A 22011-nucleotide genomic window follows, 5' to 3' on the forward strand; every position below is an offset into this window, starting at 1 on the left:
AAGAAAAAATCATCTGATTCTAAGTTACATTTCCCCAATTCCTTCTAATCCCTTTAAATACTCACTTCTTTCTCTGTCTAGCAAACACCTACTCATCCTTCAAAGCCCAGCTCAAATGTTACACCTGTACAAAGTCTTTCCCAAGCTTTCCCTCAAACAGATTAATCATCATTGTTCCTGTGGCATTTTGTCCATGCTTCTATGATAGCACTTTTACGCTACATTCTTCTATTTTCTTGACTGTCTCCTCTACTGAACTACAAGTACCATATGAGAAACCAGAGGGTTGAAACCATGTTTTATATTTGTTTCCTTCAAGGCTGACTTAGCACTCAGTATATAGTAGGTACACAATAAATATTTTATGAATAAGTAGACAAAAGAGTAGAAAACAATGTCTATATGTTTAAACCAAATATCATCCTCTCTTTTCTAGGTTAACACTTGTCCTCTCTCCACTTCTGTTCATTTGTTTATTTGTTTTAATTGGTAAAAGAATAGTTGAGGAGTTGGAAGTTAGGGAATGGGTAGTAGTACTCAGATCATTTTAATCAAGATGGGAGTAAGGGAATTTGAAGACATTTGACTGAAAGTAGGAAAAAAGTAGAGAAGTACAGGAAGAAATTGAGGGCAGAAATTCAGAATTAAGAATGAGAATCCCTCAGTCACAACTATCCTAAATCATGATCTGTCATGGCCCAAAGCAGTGTGGTTTTGGCACACCTGGCCTGAACTCACAGGGCTAAGGGTTTATTTCCCAGCTCTGTACGCCGCTTAGCTGGATGTGGAGGTAGGTCACTTACACCCACCTTCCTCTGACCCAGCTTCTTCCTCTGAGAAGGATAACTAGAAATACCTGCCCACTAGCTCACAGAATTGTAGTGAAGATCAAAAAGGGTCAGACTTGCACATAAGATTTGCTATGACACCCATTGCAGATGGGAATCATGCAGCTTTATTCTATGTAGGAGAAAATAAATGTTTGGTGAATAATTGAATGAATGAATAAATAAGCCCAGTTTGCTGATGATCTTATTTAACTCCAAGACTAAATGCAGGCATGACTTCATCTTTAAGGTTTATATAAAATATAACCAACATATATGACATCATCATTACAAAGAAAACTCTCTTCCCCATTAAGTCACTGATCCTTAGACCTTCTTTATATGGGACAACATTTTTTATTCCATCATTTGAGATATGGCTTGAAATGCACCAGGCCTGAGAAAGGTAACAGTGAGACTTAAATTACACTAAGGAATATATCACTATTTTCCTTTTTTAAAAAGCATGTTCTAATAGGGACTAAGGGGAAAATGAGTTTCTTTTGTTTTGCTTTGAATTTTAAATGGAATGTAGTGTGCTTTTTTTTATCTGTACTGCTAAAGGAGAGAATAACTGTGTGATCTAGAAGCCAGACACCTACCACTCTGGTAGGTTATAAAAGGGGTCCTTCTCTATTTCCTCCGTTTTCCTGCCCTTGAAATTTTGGACCTCCTGCTTGATTTAACCTGACGGATAGCTATAATATTGATCTGAAGTTGAAAACAAAAAGTAAAGACAACATAAATCCTAATTTATATATATCTGTGTATATATAGATATAGGTATTTCTAATTTGGAAGAACATTAGAGTCGATCACAGGGGAATTTTATTGACTTATCCCCACATACCAAATGCTCACGAATCTGCTCTTGCTATGATCAAAATAGTCATCACAAACACCATAATAAAAAAAATCCACATGAAGAATCGGTCTATGACTTTTGCAACCTTTTTCCATTCGCTGCCCTTGGAATTGGTGGCCTTATGGTCTTTGAGGCATTTGGCAATGTATTCGATATTCCTCGTCAGCACTTTGTACCGTGCACAGTAACTGTCAACATCCTGCGGGTTTTCACCCTGGTACCTCAAGTCATTCTTTAAGAGTTTGTTCATTTCCTTCTTTCTGGGAAGGTCTTTATTTCTGGTCGTCTTCAGATTAGCCTCTGGAAGGTTGCCATAAACCTTCGTGAGGTGGTCCTCCTCCCTGTCTTGGCGGGGTCTAAGGCAGCTCTCACCCACGTCGTAGACAAACAAGATCCTAGACATGTATTTCAGGATGACTACCCTGGCCCAGTGTGGCACTGGCCGGGCCTCAGCCCCGCAGAAGTGGATATTCATCACCATAATGGTCAAGGCAGTGGAGGCTGTGATCAAGGCCATTGTGGCTATGTAGTATTTGCCTGGAAAATAACAACAACAAAGTTAGCTTAAAACTGTCCTTGTGTTTGGCTCAAAAAGAAACAGACACCTTTTCTAAGGAAGCTATATACACTGATGGTTACTATTATAGACTTTTGAATAAAAGTGGGTTCAAATCCCAGCTCTGTCATCACTAGACTTGTGACCTAGAGTAAGTTATATAATTCTGGTAAGCCTCAGCTTCCTTCTTAATAAAATGACTATAATATTAGTATCTAACTCATAGGACTATGACGAGGCTTAACTGAGAAAATACAGGAAAAGTTTTCAGCACTGTCCCTTGCCCTGAGTTAAAAGGTTTGTAAATTTTTGCTGAGGTCATGTTGTGAAAAACTTCCACTTTCAACGAACAAATAAGTAAACAATGAATGATCTTGGTCAGTTCTCAGAATTGTCTTTGGACCTTGTTAATATGAAAGCTCATTACCATTGGGGAAGAAAGGAGACACTGTGTCACTCTCAGTCTTTAACATGTGATTGCGTAAAGCAAATATTCATGAAAAAGGACAATTAAGGAAGGAAACAATAAAGATGAGGGTACAAATTTCTGAAATGTAGAACAAAGAACCTAGAAGATGAACAAAACCAAAAGCAAGCTTTTTGAAAAGTGTAATAAAATTGATAAACCTTTGATGAGGCCACTCATGGAATAGAGGTGGGAGAAAGAAAGAAAAAGGGATGTAAAAGAAAAAAATAAGAGAATAGAAATTTAGAAAACAATAAAATAATATTACAAATAGCTGTATGATAATACATTTGAAAACCTAGATGAAATTTCTGCGAATATATAAGATGTCAAATTTAGTGTAAGAAGAAAGAACACTTACATAGAAATAGGAATTAACCAAATACCTCTACCCACCCACCTTCCAAAAAGCTCTAGAGCCAAAAGGTTTTACAGGTGAGTTTCACCGTATTTTTAAGGAACAGATAACTCATATCTTATGCAAGTTGTTCCAAAAATAGAAAAGAGGGAAAACTGCCTAGAAAATCTCATTTTATGAAGTAAATTCAGGCTTGGTTCCAAAAGTAGCAAGAAAGGAAATATTAAGGCCATTTCATTCATGGACACATTTGAGAAAGTCTGATAAAAATCATTGGCTAACTACATACTACGGTGTCTTTAATTGATAATTCATCATGATAAAGAAGAGTTTAGTTCAACATCAGAAAACCGTAATATAATTCACTAACTTAATGGGGGAAAAGAAAAAAACTCACACGATCATCTTAACAGATGAAGACAATGCATTTGATAATGATTATCATCTGTTTATTATTTGTTAAAAGCTTTGAGTAAACTAAAAATAAATGGAATCATTCTTAACATTGTCAAGGCTGTGGGCCAAAAGCCTGGATCAAATGCTACACTTGATGCAGGAAACTTCAACACACTTCTATGGGATTGTAACTCTATTTCATAGGTGCTACAATAACAAATTGTGACAATTAATAAAGTTCTCAAGATCTGTGTACACCCTTCCAAAAAAGATACATTTCATATTATCACAGAAACAGAAAAAGTAATGCTTGTAAAATTCTTGAGACATGTTCTGAGACATCTTTCTTTAGAAATTGATCCAGCTTGCTTTTGAATCTTACTGCTAAAGAAGAGAGAGGGATCTGTCAACTGATCTTGCCTCAAACAGGGTTATTATTAGATGTTGTCACTGTCAATCATTTCTGCCTCAGGAGAGGTGATAAAAGTACCAATAAACGTCTTCCTCTTTATTAGTGGTGGTGAGAAAGGAGAGAACCTTCTGTGTCTATTTCTCAAAAAGGTGTACGTGAGTGTGTGTGTGTGTGGGGGGGAGGTGTTGCTGGGAGAGACGTAACAAGGAAGAGATCTCCAAACAGAGAAACCAATGTAGTAACGTCTAAATACTGGGTAATACTGGATACAGGAGAGGGTAAAAGGGCAGTACAATACCCCTTTTATATTGCTTTCTAAGTCTCCTGGTGTTCTGAAATTTCTCCTCATTGATTACATTAAAGAACTAAAAATTAGGTCTAGCTTCTGATTCTCATAAGCATCTATTACAACAGCAAGTCATCGAGATAGACGTATTGATCTGGGTGTTATCCTTGGTGGCAGGAAGTAGGTATTAAAGGTGTTAGGAAGGATCTCAGAACAAGGGAGGTAAAGGAAAGGAGAAGCAGGGATGGCAGCCACAGTCTACACTCCTTCCCTTAGAGGGACATTTCATTATTGCAAAATTTTGAAAATGTGTTCTACTAGAGAATCACCTCAGATTCCCAAATCTTGCCCAAGATTGCTTAAAAAGAAAAACAACCTCTTTGGGTGTAGGAACCTGCATTTTTAACAAGCTCTCCCACACCTACTATACCCAGTAAAGGTTGAGAATTATTCTATCAAGGGTAGACGGCAGGCTTAAAAATCCAGCTCATCATTTCCAACACGTTTATCACTCTTCCCAAGAAGAAATCCCTTGTAACGTGATAATAATAGTCACTTTTCTCTCAGTCCTCACCATATGCCAGGCTCTGTGTTAAGCAGTGGCACAATGAGGTAGCAATTACACAAATTTTGCTGATGATGAAGTAGAGACTCAAAAATTAAGTAACTCTCTTAAGGCTGATCAAAGAATGAGTGGTGAAGTCAGAGTTCAAACGCAGATTTCTTTGACTTCAAAATCAGGGTCTTAATCTATAAGCCAGTGGTTATTAGACTTGAACAAAAAGCTCATCGAAATCACCTAGAAAGCTTTTAAAAACATTTTGCCAGGCTTTACGGCCAGAGTTTCTAATTAAGTAGATCTAGGGTGGGCCCTGAGAATTTGCATTTCTAAAATGATGCTTATGCTGTGGGTCCAAAGACCATACTGTGAGAACCACTGCTCTAAACCATATTGTTCTCATTCCTCTTTTGGGTAAACCTGGAGACAACAAGATCAGCTTTGTTTCCAACAGCCACATCTCTTTTCAAAGATGCCAACTGAAGACACCAAATGAAGTATGTGACAGCTTGTGTTGAGTCTGAAGTTGACCTCATTGTTAGGAGTTTAAAGATACAGATACAACCCCAGTTACCACAGTGCTGACTCAAAGTGTAAGACACTTGAACTCACCTATCAGAGGGACATTTTCTGAGGCTGGCATGATCTCTGCCACCATGAGCTGAAATACAGTCATGGCCAACAGTATGGTCACTCCCAGGGAGACCTTTTCCCCAGAGGCTGCTGGGAGATAAAAACTCAAGGGAGCCAGAAAAGATATGAGGACACATGGGATGAGCAGGTTGACGATATAGAAAGAGGACCGCCTCTTTAGAAGGAGAGTGAATGTCACATCCGGGTAAGGCTCAGAGCAGCAGCCATAGGAGATTACATTCTTCACAGCAGGCATGCCATGCACCTCCCACTCTACATCTTCGATGAAGTCGGAGAGGTCTCCGCTGTCCAGGGCATTGAATATATCCACCTGATTGCCATTGTAGGTCCAGGAACCAAAGGTCAGGTTGCACTGTTGGTTATCAAAGGGGAAGTAGGTGACATCCACCACACAGGAGCTTTTGGTGATGGCTGGTGCATCCCAGGTGATCAGCCCATCATACCGCAGGACCACGTTGGTGTTCACAGGCTCAGAAGATTCATCATCAGCCCTGGAGGTCAGAGGAGGAAGATGAGAGCTGCCCGCCAGGACAACTCACCAAACTCCTTACCCCCAATAGCTCAGCGCCCTGTGCCCATCACTTCAGTGTCTTGGTAGTGGATCACCATTCCTGTCACCCTGGCTTGAAAGTCTGGAATCAACTCTAATTTGCCCTCTTCTCCATTTCCTGTGAATAGTTAGGGCCGAGTTCTCTTGGATTCTTTCTTTAAAGCATCTCTGCTTTATGTCCCTTCCTCTCCATTCCCAGTGCCTCTCTCTTGGTCCAGGTATAATGATTCAAACACCCAGACAAAAAGTAAATGAGGCTAAAATCTAACAGGGGGCTCTGCTTACCTGATTTTGTTAACTGTGGGCACAAGAATATTAAAGTAACTTTTTGTTGCTGTTGAAAGAGTTGTACATGTTTACTGTAGAACATTTGAAAAACACAGAGAAAAAATTATTCACCCATAATCTAAGAGATAATAATTTATTCTAGATATAACTTCTTTTTGCTTTATCAACATTTATGCCTTACATCTTGGGGGTACAGAATTTCTGTTTCACTTTGGGGAATGACTCTTTCTCCATGACCATTGTAAGGCAGATGAAGCAATGATCAAGTTTCCTCAGCCACCCTTGGCCAGGGGCTGGCTGTGTGACCAGAGCTAGGTCCAAGTGATTCACTCTCCCTGCAGTTTAGATCTTAAGCAGAGTGACCCAAAGACCAAAAAGACTCACACTGGTGATGGCTCCCTATAAAAGTCAATTAATTATTATTATTTTGTTTAAAAAAATCTCAATATTCCCCACTGTCTTGAACTGTAGAGTAGTCCTGGTTTGTCCTTTCCAAGACCTGGTCATTGATTTTTTTTCCTTTAATTCAGTGAGCTGTACGATATCCTTCCAACAGATTCCCTTTGTCACAAGGTAGACAAAGTCAGTTTCTAATGCTTACAGCCTTAACTGATATGTTTCTGTTAATATTTTAATGCACATTTTTCCAAGTGTTCCTTATGATTTTTTCCCTACAAAATATATTATGGCTAAATGTAATGTGGTTTGCTGAATTAGATTCTTACAGAAAAAGTACATTAGTGGAAAAACTGGTGAAGTCCAAATAGTCTGTAGTTTAGTTAATAGTATTGTATTAGTCTTGACAAATGTCCTATGGTTACATAGATGTAACATTAAGGGAAACTGGGTGAAGAATAAACAAGAACTCTGTACCATCTTTGCAACTTTTCTGTAAAATTATCTCAAAATAAAAAAGTTAATTTACAAAATAACATTGAGACAATTTAAAAACATTTATGATCATCTGTTCATATTCTTTTGCAACTTTATTTTTGTGGCTAAATGGTGTTCAATTACATTCCATTATAGAGATGTGCCATAGTTATTTAACCAATTCACCTATTTTCAACATTATGGTTGTTTCCAGTTTTTACATTTACAAGCAATGCCGCAGTGAACATCTCTGTAGTCAAATTGTTGCGTTTATCCACTGACTCTTTCCTTAGGTTAAATTGCTAGAAGAGGGTGTGTTAGATCAAAGAACTGGCATGTTTTAAAAGTTTTTTTCCTACTTATTAAAATTTAGGTACCACAATGTTAACTGTAATGGTCTGATTGGGTCCACTCTAATCAGAGCATTACAGCTGAATTGTGGCACTCAATTTTTAATGGAGGTCTAGAGAGGGGATCTTTAACGTGGTCTTGTGAAGAGAGAAAAATGAATATTTTGAAAATGCCTGAACCTACCCTCTGTAACAATGAGAAATATATATAGTTAGCTATACAAGAAGTGAGAACTGGAGGATGGGAACTCACCCATCCTACCTTCCTTGGTGTAAGAGATCTCGGGGTCAGAGAGAATCTATCTGGAGCTAGAATAATTGTATTGGTCATGGTCCCTGCAGAAAGTGGATGGCCCACTCAAATTAGATAATTTGAGGAGTGTTTAATGCAGGGACTATTTACAAAGGTATGGATAAGGTGTAGGGCAACCACTCCAGGGCTAGTAACAGCAGAGCTATTACCATTCCTGGGCCCGAAGAGGTGAAGGGAAGGTGCAGTTACCAAGACCTGGAAGGAAAGACTTGCTTAAGAGGGTCACCACGATAGGAGCTATACCTTTCTGTCAAGGGACACAGCAAGCCAAAAATAATAACTCTATAGGAAGAGAGCAAGGGAATACATGCCCTAACCTCACTCCCTTTTCTCCCTCCAATTGCTCACTGGTGCTTCTCATTGACCCAACCCAACCAGAAGCCAGAGGGCAAAGGAGCCCACTGTCTGAAAACATCACCCCAGCTACTCAGGAGGAGTTTAAAGACATTACTATTTAATTACTTCATGACCAATATCTTGTTTTATCTCCCTGGTTTCTCTGATCACATCTTTTTACAGCTCAGCACTTGCACTGGTTTCCTATGGCCGACCAAATACTTCCAAACCTCCTAAGTTCAGTGTCCTAGACGTTCCATGATCTACTCCCATCCCACTCTGTAGCCTCACACTGGTCTCTGATGTCTCCCACTGGTCTCCTTCACTCGCACACCACCAATCAAGGCTGAAACCCTAACAGATCCTGTGATTGTCTCTCCTTTACTCAAACTCTTTCTTCTATCTATAATACCCGCCCCACTTTCTGCAAATATAAATCTAATACATCCTTCAAGACAGCTCAGATGCCTACCCCTCTGAGAAGCCCCGCCTGCCCCTCCAGTCTGATGAAATCCCTTCACCTTTGAAGGGCTCTGGTACTTTATTTCTGTGTTATGAGGGGCTTACATTTTACATACATTTCTTATTGGACTGTTCATTGAGGTCAGAGACTGAGTCTTAAAATCCTAACCCCTCAACACATGACTGAATGCCTTGCACAGAAGAAGGAATTAACAAAGAAAGGTAAGTGGGTTGATTGGATCAATATGGCTCATTCTCCTTTAGAAAGTAGCAATGACATCACAGAAATATCACAGAGAGATTTGGGTTAAAATCTTGGTCAGTTTCTGTAACCTTGAGCAAGTAACATTTCTGTCACCCACCTGTAAAAGCAGAGGCTATAATACCTTAAGGTTTCTTTTTAAATGTTATATTAAGTAAATAATTAATCTATTAATTTCTTATTGCTGCTGTAAAAAATTACCACAAACCAAGTGTCTTAAAATAATACAAATTTAGCATCTCTACAGTTGTAGAGGTCAAAAATCCGAAAATCAAGGTTTAGGCGGGCTGCGTTCTTTCCAGAGGCTCTAAAGGAGAGTCCATTTCCTTGCCTTTTCCAGCTTCTAGAGGCTGCCTGCATTCTTCGGTTTGGGCTCCTTCCTTCCATCACTCTGATATCTGCTTCCTTTGTGGCATCTGACTCTCCCACCTCTCTCTCTTATAAGGACTTGTAAGGTTGTTTCCATTGGCCCCGGCAGGGTAATCTCCTCTCAAATCCTTAATTTAATCACATCTGCAAAGTCCCTTTTGCCATGTAAGGTGACATATTCACAGACTTCAGGGATTGAGATGGGGGCAATTATTTTGTCTACCACACTAGGTAGAGCCCCAATCCACTGCCTGACACACAGTAAGTGTCCAATATATATGAGTTTCTTCTTTTTCCCTTCCCTCTGTTTCTAACTGGGTTCTATTTTCCCAACTAGAAAATGAAAAAAATTACAGGGACAAAATTTCAAAATGGAGGTCGAGAGGGCAGCGTTCAATAATATGACCCTAAGATATTATTTAAATTGTTTTCCTCTTACCTTCCCTTTCCTCCAACACTTAGTGCCCTTCACGCAGTCCCTTCTCCCCTGATCAAAGACTGAGCTGACTTCAGCTTCGCACTTGAGCAGAAAGACCTTTCCCAGCAGGGGCTGTAAGAAGCAAGATCTCCAGAACTGGAGATGTGTGGGCTGGTGAAGGAGAGAACAGTGAGAATCAGCCAGTTTTTCTGGTACCAGACAGTGCCTGGAACCTCGACATAGGCTTGTCTCCTTACTCAGTCCCACAATCCACCCTTTTTCCTATCTCCAGTCTCTCCGTCTTTCGTGTGTCCCCCTTATCTTCCCTTCCACGTCAAAAAGAAGTCCCTCTCGGGCTTCCCTGGTGGCGCAGTGGTTAAGAATCCGCCTGCCAATGTAGGGGACACAGGTTCGAGCCCTGGTCCAGGAAGGTCCCACATGCCACGGAGCAATTAAGCCTGTGTGCCACAACTACTGAGCTTGCTCTCTAGAGCCTGCGAGGCACAACTACTGAAGCCCGTGCGCCTAGAGCCCGTGCTCTGCAACAAGAGAAGCTACCGCAATGAAAAGCCCACGCACCACAATGAAGACCCAACGCAGCCAAAAATAAATAAATTAATAAATAAATTAAAAAAAAAAAGAGGTCCCTCTCTTTCTTTTCAAGGCTAACTTCTCTTCTTGTACTGTGACTTCTTTCCTTCCAAGTCTCTTTCAGGATTTCGCCTCTCTTGGTCTCTCTTATTCTCTCTGGCTCCTCTAATCCCTCCCAACTCTGTTCCCAAGTCTCCCTACCAACTTTCCTTCCTCCCAGGCCCCTCCCACCTCTCTCCTCTGCACACCGCTCTCAAGAGTAATTGGTGCCTGCTGCTTTCACTTCCCCATCTTGCTTGTATTCTTGCAATTTGGCTTCTTCCCAGCTTTCAAAGTGTGCTCTTTCAAAGGTCACTCATGACTTGCAAATGGGCAAATCTAAAGACTCTTCTAAGAGTCTGTCAACCCTTCCCAAGCACTTCACTTTGAGTTGTTCCTAGACATCGTTTCTTCCTTTGGTCTCTATGAGGCAATTCTCTCAGTTCTCCTTCTACCCCTTTAACCATTTCTTCTGAATGTTCTCTGTAAATTTCTTCAGTGAAGAAATTCTCCAACTTTATCCTCAGCCATTTTCTTTCCCTCCTTGAGCAGTTCTATAAGGGCTTAAAGGGGTTTTGATAGCTCTAGCCATGACCTTCTTTCCAGGCTGAAAACTTGCCTTTGCAATCTCTTTGTTGGTTGTCTCCTCTGTTCCTTTGGTCTCCCAAACTGAACAGGTCTCACACCAAACTCATCATCTTTTTCTCCAAACCTGTTCCTCTTCTGCCTCCTTTATTTCCAATGTCATCTTTTTTTTTTCTTTTTAAGGCGTTTTATTGATGTATGATTGGCATACAATAAATTGCATACATTTAAAGTATACAATCTCATAAAATTTGACATATGTATATCCAATCTCATCTTACAGTTTTTCCATCCTTTCAATTCTCTAAGCTACTTAAGCAGAACTTAAAGCTAAATTGTAGACAAATCTTTCTGAGTACAACAGGGTACCCAATTTCTCACTAGGTCTAAAATCCAAGTATTAAACCGGTCCATTAAAATCCAACCATTAAAACTCCCTCATAATAAACACACTTCTGAAATTTCTGTAATCCACTCTTTACCTAACCTAAAAATGTCAGGAATCCTTGCACCCTCTTATACTAACCATTATATTGGCCATATACCTATACTAAACAACCCCACCAGAACTTTATTCCTTTACTGACTTGGTAACAGCCAATATCTGCTTGAGTCATTATATTGTTAAAGAGCTCACTACCTCTTGGGAAAATTCATTATTCAAATTATTAGGTTTTTTTTAATTGCATTAAAATGCAATTAAAAAACCCTTTAACTTCTACTCAGTGTTTTGGGTTTTGTCCTCTGGAGGAATTTTCTCTTCTTTCTCTACCTTATTTTTCCTATGATTGCCTATGACAGCCATCAAGTCTTCCTAAGGACCTCTCTCTTCCAAACTAAGCATCAATAAATTCGACTGCTCCTCATATGAAATAGCTTCCAGGCCCAGGACCATCCTCATCAATCCTCAGCAAGTCTAACCCATGGATTCAGGCACCAATGGCGAATCTAGATGTTAAGCATCTTTCTGCCCAAACTATCTTTATCACACATGACTGGATCACCTGCCTTATACCCCTCTTTATTCTCCCTACCACCACTCAGGAAGCCCATTTTGTGGTCTACAAGTTTCTGTACCAGTTTCTGAGAAGTACTTATATTATATCAGGGAGCAGAAGATTCTGCAGGTCCAGGGATTCAGGTAGAAGGACCAGGGTCAGGGTCCTTCCTGGGGACCCCAAAGGACTGGGGTCTCTCCTTTGCCTGATCCTCTAACTCTCTTCTATTCTCATTTCAGTTGTTTAAAGGAATGCAAATGACATCCAACCATAAGTCCATTTAGGGTTTCCTCTGAATAGTAAAACTCTGATGTTACTGAGAAGGAGAGCACACAGGAAAATAGAGGATCCAAAACAGAACTGTCCATGATAGGAGGGGAAAGAAGACTAAAGAGTCAATCCAGAGGAAAAGAAAAGAGTTGATGAATCAGTGTGGTGAAAAGGGTCTGTGTGTGAAAGAAAAGGGGATCAGAACTCACACTTCTCAAAGCCAGCGATCTCGGGAGGAAAGGACGGAGAACGGGGACAAAATTTACCAAAGCCACAGCAGGCTTGTGTGAGCTCATGAGTGCATAGCTGGCTTCTCTGATAAAGGGGGACTGGGGTAGGCTTAACTTAGGTCATGCCAGCTCGGAAAGAAGTGTTTCAGTAAGAGCTGGGCACTGCTTCAGTCAATCAAAGCAGGAGGAAAAGGAGAACCAGCCTTCTGTTTTCCTCCAGGGAGAATTTTGAACTTATAGAATGCTGTAAGTGTTCTATGTAAAGTGTATCCTCTGATTACTCTCCTGCACCCTGTGTGTGGGACGAGGTAATGGACATCCTGGCTCATTCTCTTGCCTGTTATGTACGTGTGTGTGTGTGTGTGTGTGTGTGTGTGTGTTGAGGGGGGTGTGAACCAGAGTACTAAAGCACCAGCACTTGGATGTGATCTTGCTTGGGAAGGGGTATGGAAGAGTTGCCATTCCAGAGTGGGGAATGGACAGCAGCATCAGGACTATGATTCATGAGGTCATGACCCTCGGACAAGCTCTCTGAGTAAGGACTGAGACTAAAATCCAGGCTGCAACCTACCAGTTGCTTCTTGAAGGGAAACACGTCCAGTAGAAGGCTGAGCTCTCCGGAGAGTCCCCCTGAGCTGCTCCTCATTCATATGGCTCTGCTCAGAGGAACCTTTCCCAGCCCTGAGAAACTTGAGTTCCAGAATAAAAAGAGAGAGGAGCCCCTTTGACAACAGGTGGAGCATCTGAACCTGAATTGAGACAGCTATCTGGTTCCTTCTCAAAGTGTGATCCGTGGAACAGCAGCAGTACCGTCTGGCGCTTATAGAAAGGCAGAGCGTCAGACTCTACCCCAGACCTACTGAATCAGAATCTGTATTTGAGCAAAACCTCCTCAGATGATTTGTGCACACTTTACAATTTGAGAAACTTAAACCTTACCTACCCACTCACCAAGGCCCCTTGCTCTCGGACCAGGAAAAGGCCAACTGGTGATCTTATGATCTAGTTCATCTTCCACTCCATACAAGGTCCAAATTCCATAGGCCAGCTTCTAGCAGGCCCATTCTGATTTAATCTTAATCGTATCATGTATTTTTGATACATGATCTTAGACAAGGGAGCACCACTGTTAAGGGTTGAATTGCATCTGTGAAGACTTCGTATGTTGAAATCCTAGCCCCTGGCACTTCAGAATGTGACCTAATTTGGAACAGGGTCATTGCAGATGTAATTAGTCTAGAAGAGGTCATACTGGTGTGGTGTAAACACCTAATTCAACAAGACTGGTGTCCTTATACAAGGGAAAATATGGACACAGACAACACACAGGGAGAACACCATGTGAAGAAGAAGGCAGAGATTGTGGGGATGCTTCTACAAGTCAAGAAACTGAAGATTGCCAGCAAACACCTGAGAAGCTAGGGGAGAGACAGGGAACAGAGTGTTCCTCACAGGCCTCAGAAGGAACCAACCTTACCAGTACCTTTATCTTTTTTTGTTTGTTTGTTTGTTTTGCGGTACGCGGGCCTCTCACTGTTGTAGCCTCTCCCATTGCGGAACACAGGCTCCGGATGCGCAGGCTCAGCGGCCATGGCTCACGGGCCCAGCCGCTCCGCGGCATTTGGGATCTTCCCGGACCGGGGCACGAATCCGTGTCCCCTGCATCGGCAGGCGGACTCTCAACCACTGCGCCACCAGGGAAGCTCCAGTACCTTTATCTTGCACTTCTAGCGTCCAGAACTGTGAGACAATAAGTTTCTGTCATTTAAGCCACCCAGTACGTGGTACTTCGTTACAGTAGGCCTAGAAAACTAACACGGCTTCTAATACAGTTTCTCATCTGAAAAGGGGGCTGTAACTCTAAGATTTTATGACCTATTGTTTTATTATCTGAGGTTTTATGACCTTCACTTCAGGGACTAGGAACATGAATAGACTTAACCTCATGCAAGTTTTAAACATTCCTTTTCCATTATGTTTACATTCTGTTACATCAATAAATTCATTCCCGAGAAACTACTGACTTGCACTTACTTGTTATACAGGACAATATCTGGCCTCCACACCAGGTCGCTGGGGATCCTGATGGAGTCCAGTCCATCATACTGGTCTCGATCCCACGTGAGATACGCATCGTGCCAGATTTGGCGGATCCACAAATAGGCAGTCAGAATTTGATTTCTTTCATCCTGCACAATTAACCCAGATACAACTTTATCCCATCAACACCTCAACCGAATGCACTTGTCTCTAGAACACTCATCTTCAAAACAGGAATTCCAAGAGCACTAGTCTATTTCCAATAAGAAAGTGAGAATTTTTCCAGTCTATCCCCTTGATTGACTGCCAGGGAAATGTTTTTTTCTGTGATTTAGTGTTCGGAATGTAAAGTGGACAAATATTTAAATCATCAGATCTCTGCATGGATCAAGTGCCCAAATTTCTCTGAAAATAGATCAACCGATGATTCTTTTGAATGAAAAAGTCGGCAAACATCGATAATGTACCAAAGAAAAGTCTTTCAAGTTTCATAACTTCATGTAATTAAACACATATAAGCATTATATAAGGTAAGTCATCTTAAAACAACAGCTTTTGGGCTCCCCTGGTGGTGCAGTGGTTAAGAATCCACCTGCCAATGCAGGGGACACAGGTTCGAGTGCTGGTCCGGGAAGATCTCACATGCTGTGGAGCAACTAAGCCCGTGCGCCACAACTACTGAGCCTGTGCTTTAGAGCCCACGAGCCACAACTACTGAAGCCCGCGCGCCTAGAGCCCATGCTCCGCAACAAGAGAAGACACTGCAATGAGAAGCCTGTGCACCGCAACGAAGAGTAGCCCCCGCTCGCGGCAACTAGAGAAAACCCACGCTCACCAGCGAAGACCCAATGCAGCCAAAAATCAATTAATTAATTAATTTTTAAAAAACCCACCTTTTAAAAACTGGGGATAAAATTCACAGTACATGAAACTCACCACTGTAACCATTTTAAAGTGTACAGTTCAGCGACTTTCAGTTTATTCACAATGTTGTGGAACCATCACCATTCTCTACTTCCAGAACATTTTGTCACCCCAAAAGAGGAAGCCTATGACCGTCAAGCAGTCTATCACTATTCCCCCATTATTCCCACAGCCCCTACTCTGCTTTCTGTCTCTATGGTTTTGCTGATTTTGCACATTTCATAGAGATGGAACATGTAATGTGTAACCAACTTTCTTTAGATGATCTAAGACTGTTAGTGTTAATGGCCGGGATTACATAATTTAGTGAAATTAATTTTGTAGAAAGCTTTCTTCCCCTGGAGTTCCCTTCTCCCATCAGCTTGCACACAGAGCTCTCTGTTCTCACTTTCTCTCAAATTCCCAGTTCAGACATTCCCTTTGGAAAGCACTGTTACTTTCATTCTAAACATTTCAGAGTTACCACTACGTTACTCACCATATCCTTAATCTGAGAAAGTGTAATCTGGAGCGTGACATTCAGAACTTTATCTGTATCCTCTACTGGACGAAGAGCATTGGAATAATCTTCAAAAATGTCATTAAACAACTTGTGAGCATATTTTCCATCTGCTGTTTCTCCAGCTGCTCAAAAGAGGGACCTGATCAACCTTCAGTGTCATGTATATTTCAAGGCAAAGAACAACAGTCCAAGGACTAGCGTTGGGGATAACCTAGCATCAGCTGGGGACAAGCTCTAGGTCGACGGGAGTTATTTTTCTGGCACACCCTACAGGATTAGTATGAGTCAGTAAGAAGATGAAGTACTTCCTTGCAGTTAGAACATTTGTTCTTTTTCCTGGCCCACCCTAAAACCCAAAGAAGTGGCCCCAGATGAGTGACAATGGTTACACGCCCATCAGCCTCTTACCTCTCAGTCTGGAGGCAGCAAAGTAAATCCAGCAAAAGGAGATGCAGAAGTGGGGCCAGTTCATCTTTTCCCTAAGCCTCTGTAAATTCCCAGCCAGGCAGTGCGGTCTTCCAGTTCTCTCTGTGAATGGGAAGGGTCTGGTCACAAAGCACCTACTCTGCCACTGTCTCTGCACAGCAAAGAGCTCAGGCTTGCAGTGCACGGAGGGCCCTAGGTCCTGAGATCCCTCCCCACTGGTAATCTGAGACTGGCAGCTCCAGTAGCTGAGAAGTCAGGAGCCCCAGGTGTGTTAGGTCAGGCAGTGCTGTTCTGGGGAGCCACCCTGGTTGAGCATCCCTAGCTACCTTCAGCAGGAATATCCAGACCAAACATTCAGGGGAAGAGAGATAGGAGTCTGACACTCCCTGAGATTCCACCTAAGCAGACCGGACACTTTCTATACCTGCAGCAAGAAGACTCAGGCGGGGACTAAGAAAAGCTGAACTGACCCAGCCATGGGACAGCCATCTGGAAAGGCCCTATGCACTTGGAGTGGCTTTTGAAGAGGGAAAGAGAAGCAGTTCCACAATCTCCGGAATAGACTGGCATTTGGGTTTCTTCTCTGCCTCTGCTTCTCACCACTCATTCAGTTGTCCCACTGAGCACAGATCTTGTATAGGAAGGGGTGTGTGTGTGCCTGTGTGTGTGTGTGTGTGTGTGTATGCAGGTGGATGGGGGGCAGAAGAGCATTCACTTGCTTCAGAAGCAGCGGCACTATGATTTGGATTAGCAGTGCAGGACCTAGGTTTGACTTCCAGCCCAAATCCTCCCTCACAATACAGAGCTTTCCTGAACTAGAAACTGGGAAAATAATATCCCCTGTCTCCCAGAGCTACTGGGATACTGTATAGAGAAGCACTTTGTAAATTGTAAAGCACTATGTAAATGTTAGTAATTTTCACCTCTGATCAGCTTTGCAGATACAGAATTTCTATATTTACCAAGTCACCCAGTGTTTACTAGCTCTTAAAAAAAAAAAAGTTTCAAAGGCTAACCAAATCAGCATGAAAATGATTCATAACTGGTGATGAAATTACTAAGTATGCTTTGCATTTGAATGCTACTTCTTATAATTTCAGTCATTTCTCATATGTGATCTAATTTTGCTCACACAAAAGAATGTCAGTTTCCAGTTGCCACAGCCTGTCCCTTCTCTTGCCTGGGGAAACTGCCTTGGGAAACCAAATTAAGATCATTCAGTTGCCTGGAATCAGAGCAAGGAAACTGGATAGCTGTACTTCATCAAGTTACAGCCTTCTGATGAGTCACCCTGTCCCTCTTCAGGAACATATCTTCCGAATGGAACAGACACTCAAGCCGTCAGCTAAGTGCGTTTCCTAATTGCCTATGCCCTTGTGTTGATTGTGAAGACGTTATTTTTCTGACGCCCTGAGTCTGACTCACTCATCACATGACACAGTTCCCGGTGCCCACGCACAGGCCTTCCTCCTCCAAAAAACCATCGGCTCTGGAATCTCAGAGGCTGAAGGTCCTTTTGAAATTGAGTTGAATGCCTCATTTTCTCCTGAGGAAACTGATGTCTAGAGATTCGAATGGCTTCCTTCCAGCACCACTTGGCCGGAGACAGACTCCAGGCCACCCACACCAGTCTGATGTGCTCCCCACGTTAGTGCAGCCTCTCCTTCTCATGGTGAGAGAAGCTCTGTCTTATGTGTCTTTGATGCCTCACATCACTGAGAACAGCCCCTGGGAATAAGTGCTCAGTGAACACGTGGTGTTAGCTACTGCAGCTGCTGCTTGAAACCTGCCTCGAAAGTAATGATCTCTGGTAGTCTGATTGCTTTTGATTAACTCAGTTCATTCAGTTGGTCACTTTAAATATAAAAAAAGATGGTAACACTTGATGCTCACCTGTCAATGTTAACACAAACCAAATTAAACCAATACTTTTGGGGGGAAAATTCTGAATGAATTTTGAAATTCTGAAATTAGAAATTTCAAAATTTGAAATTTTGAAATTAGAAAGTATAGAATGAATTCTCAAATTCATTCAGAATTTTCAAATTCTGAATTGAGAATTCAAATTCTCAAATGAATTCTCAAATTCATTCTAAAAACAACCACTAGGTGTTTTCCCTGGGACCTGTGCACTTTTACTGTTTCCCTTAGCTCCAAAACACACCAAAAAACAAAAACAAAAACAGAGGGCTTCCCTGGTGGCGCAGTGGTTGAGAGTCCGCCTGCCAATGCAGGGGACACGGGTTCGTGCCCCGGTCCGGGAAGATCCCACATGCCGCGGAGCGGCTGGGCCCGTGAGCCATGGCCGCTGAGCCTGCGCGTCCGGAGCCTGTGCTCTGCAACGGGAGGGGCCACAACAGTGAGAGGCCCGCGTACCGCAAAAAAAAAAGAAAGAAAAAAAAAAAAAACAGAGAGAGAGAGAGAGAGAGACCTTTAACATAGTGGTCCTGTAGCTTGTAGGAAAATTATGGAAGAAGTAATCCGTTGAGTTCACCACTTAGAGCTCAATAAGGCTAAAAAGCAGGCAGATATGCTTTAGACTGATTTTCTAAAATACGGATTCAGACAATGAAAATAATCTGAATAAACCTCAGTCATCTAGAAATTTGGAACCTCCAGAGTACACCCTATTTCCTGAGAGCCCATTAACAGGAATGGTCATATCTGTTGGCATGTTAATTCAGGTTCACAGAGCCCTAAATAAGTTGGGAAGTTCACGATATTCATGCCAGCAGCTACCTTCCCCCAGCTCATGGGTAGAAATTCTGAGCAGCATTTCACCACAGTTTGTGTGGTATCACTATCTGAGGGAGTATATTCTGGCCAGAAAAAAGGGACCCACAATTCAGAAAATTTCTAGAGAACACAATAACCCTTTCAATGTCTGCACCTTTTGAGAAGCAGCCTTCCTTGCCACAATAAAGGATTCCAGTCATTTCAGAGTCGCTGGGAGCCAAATCCTCCTCTATGGACCAATCTTGAGGGACTTGTCTATTCCCAAAATATAATATTAGGCTATTAGAGACATTCTGTAAGATCTTAATTTTTTGGGGGGGGTTACGCAGGCCTCTCACTGTTGTGGCCTCTCCCGTTGTGGAGCACAGGCTCCGGACGCGCAGGCTCAGAGGCCATGGCTCACGGGCCCAGCCGCTCTGCGGCATGTGGGATCTTCCCGGCCCGGGGCACAAACCCGCCTCCCCTGCATCGGATTCTCAACCACTGCGCCACCAGGGAAGCCCCTTAATATGTTTTAACACAATTTTTGTTGTATAAGAAATACATGTCTAGTGTAGCAAGATTAGGAAGTATAGAAAAGCACAATGAAGGAAAAGAAAGGTCACCCAGAAGAATCCAACCAGGCAGAGACAGACAGTGTTCATGCGGCAGCCACCTTTTTCAATGGTCACGGAACTGTGTTGTCATGTCCTGTGAGATCTGGAGGGACCCAGGTCAGTAGCAGAACTCTGCCTCACTCCATGAAGATTATGAGTACAAAGAAGCGCGGAGGGTGCTTCTAAATACTCCTTTCCTGTTCTCATGGTGTTGCATTGTAGTTCACGCAGGATCTTCCTTGAATGGTTTCCCATCCTTTCCTACCTTCTCCCTCCCTCAGGGTCCCAGCTCAACCCTTTTTGGCTGAAGCTGCTGAGAACCCTTTGCCCATTGAGCTCATGCCTTCTGGGGGCATCCCAGATGCCACACCCACTTCCCTACTCCCTTACCCCCTCTGTAACCCCAGACAACCACTAATCTGTGTTTTCCATTTCTGTAACTTTGTCATTTCAAGAATGTTATATAAACGGAATCATACAGTATGTAACCTTCTGCAATTGGCTTTTTTCACTCAGCATAATTCTCTGGAGATTTATTCATTTTATTGCCTATTCCAACTGTTAGTTTCTTTTTGTAGTAAAAAAATAACCATTACACACAATGTATAAAGATATAATTTTGTAACATCAACAATTGAAAGGGGTGAGAACAAATCTGTGAAAGGAGCAGAGTTTTTATGTGTTATTGAAGGTAAACTGATATAAATTCAAATTAGAGTGTTTTAACTTTAGTATGTTAAATGTAATCTCCATGGTAACCACAAAAAAATTAGCTAAAGAATATACACAAGGGACTACCCTGGCCGTCCAGTGGTTAAGACTCTGTGCTGCCACTGTAGGGGGCACAGGTTCGATCCCTGGTCGGGTAACTAAGATCCTGCATGCCGTGAGGCATGGCTAAAAATAATAATAATATACACAAAAGGAAATGAGAAAGGAATTTAAATGTTTCACTACAAAAACTAATGCAAAAGAAATAAATGCAGGAAATTAGGGCTCCATTCCAGGAGAAGGATGGCAGTGCTTCTGCTGTTTGGAATAGAGCTCCTGCCTGACAGAGAATCCTAGTGAAATTTTTGCAAAAAGACCTTCTCCCCAGTAGCAGAGGGGGAGGGAGGGGGAAAGACAAAGGAGTGAAAAGCACAAATACCTTCACTCTGTTACATGTCTTTTTTTAGCAAAAATCAAACATAATGCTTTGTAAAGGATTTCCCCCCTACAAATTAATATGGCATGGATATTTTCTCCATTTCAGTAAATCTAGAATCAGAATATTTTTAACCTTTGAAAAGCTCATGGAGACCAACTAGCTGATCTCCCTTGTTTTACAGGTGAAAAGTCTGCGGTCCACCCAGAGAGGGGGTAGACAGGACAGGATGACAACTCTCCACTGAGAGCCAAGCCAGAGACCCTCAGCCTCCCTAGGAGCCCACGCTCTTAGCAGAGGAGAGCTGTCCTGGGTGCTCAGAGCTGTGGCAACTGCTAACCAATGCCTCCCAACTCACTGAAATCTCAGGAGGTTCCCCGATGGGCTTCTGATGCCCTATTTCACACTACTTTCTAATGGACTCATCCTGGACATGTGTCTCGAAATTAAAAAATCAGAACTTTTTTAAAGGAGTAATCTCCAAATTCTTTTACCATGCACCAAGGTTTGGGATAAGGGTTGGTAGCTAAGATGTCAAATCATGCCAAAAGGGCTACTACCCACTGAGGCTATACTCACTGAACATGTTCCAGTTTGTTTTGTCTTTGTTTTCATAATCAAGAAAAGCAGTATAAAGTAGAATTTAAGAACATAAACTCTGGAGTCAAACTGCTTGGATTCAAGCCTTCCTGCCACTTCCTAGCTGTGTAACTCTGGAGACATTCCTTAACCTCTCTGTGCCTCTGTTTCTCCATCTATAAAATGGGGACAATTATAATAGTATCTGCCTCTTAGGGTTGTTTTGAGAACTAAATGAGTTAACATATGTGAAACCCTTGAAACCAAGCAGTACCTTTCAGGGCCTTCCCAGGGATAGACGCTCCCCCACTATGTCCCCGGCTCTTGTCTGTAGAAAAGCTATAGACTTTTAGGCCTTCCATGAGTTCCAAAGAGCAAATTTAATGAGAGAAGTGAGAAAATGAGGAAAAAAGGAAAGAAATCAAGCAAGACAAAGTTTAGCCATAAAACAAAGTCAAGGATCTTTAGTTCCTCCTCAAGGGCTATAGGTAACATACTGAGCCATATCTCTGAGTTGTTTTGCAGGTACTGAAACCCCTACCAGGAGGAAGACATTAGCACACAGACCCCAGACTGCTTGGAAACAGAAGGCTGATGATGCTGACTTCTGAAATACCACCCAGTTACCTCACCACCAACCAATCAGAAGAATATCCATGAGCTGATTAGGCATCCCGCAACCCTCACCCTTTGTGTTGCTCTTAAAAACCTTTCCCTGAAAGCCATTGGGGAGTTTAGGTCTTTTGAG

General features: G+C 42.0%; 1 protein-coding gene across 1 annotated transcript; it reads right to left on the reverse strand.

The window, feature by feature from the left end:
• Positions 1 to 1684: 1684 nt before the first annotated feature.
• Positions 1685 to 16251, reverse strand: CHRNA9 (cholinergic receptor nicotinic alpha 9 subunit; the record flags this gene model as incomplete). Its single annotated transcript, XM_082654027.1, has 5 exons — positions 1685 to 2229; positions 5338 to 5870; positions 14348 to 14502; positions 15756 to 15901; positions 16188 to 16251. 5 exons carry the CDS (start codon positions 16249 to 16251, stop codon positions 1685 to 1687), a joined length of 1443 nt encoding a protein of 480 aa, XP_082510153.1.
• Between the last annotated feature and the right edge of the window lie 5760 nt (positions 16252 to 22011).

This window comes from Grampus griseus, assembly GCF_964374135.1.
Source record: "Grampus griseus genome assembly, chromosome: 4".
Taxonomy (NCBI): domain Eukaryota; kingdom Metazoa; phylum Chordata; class Mammalia; order Artiodactyla; family Delphinidae; genus Grampus; species Grampus griseus.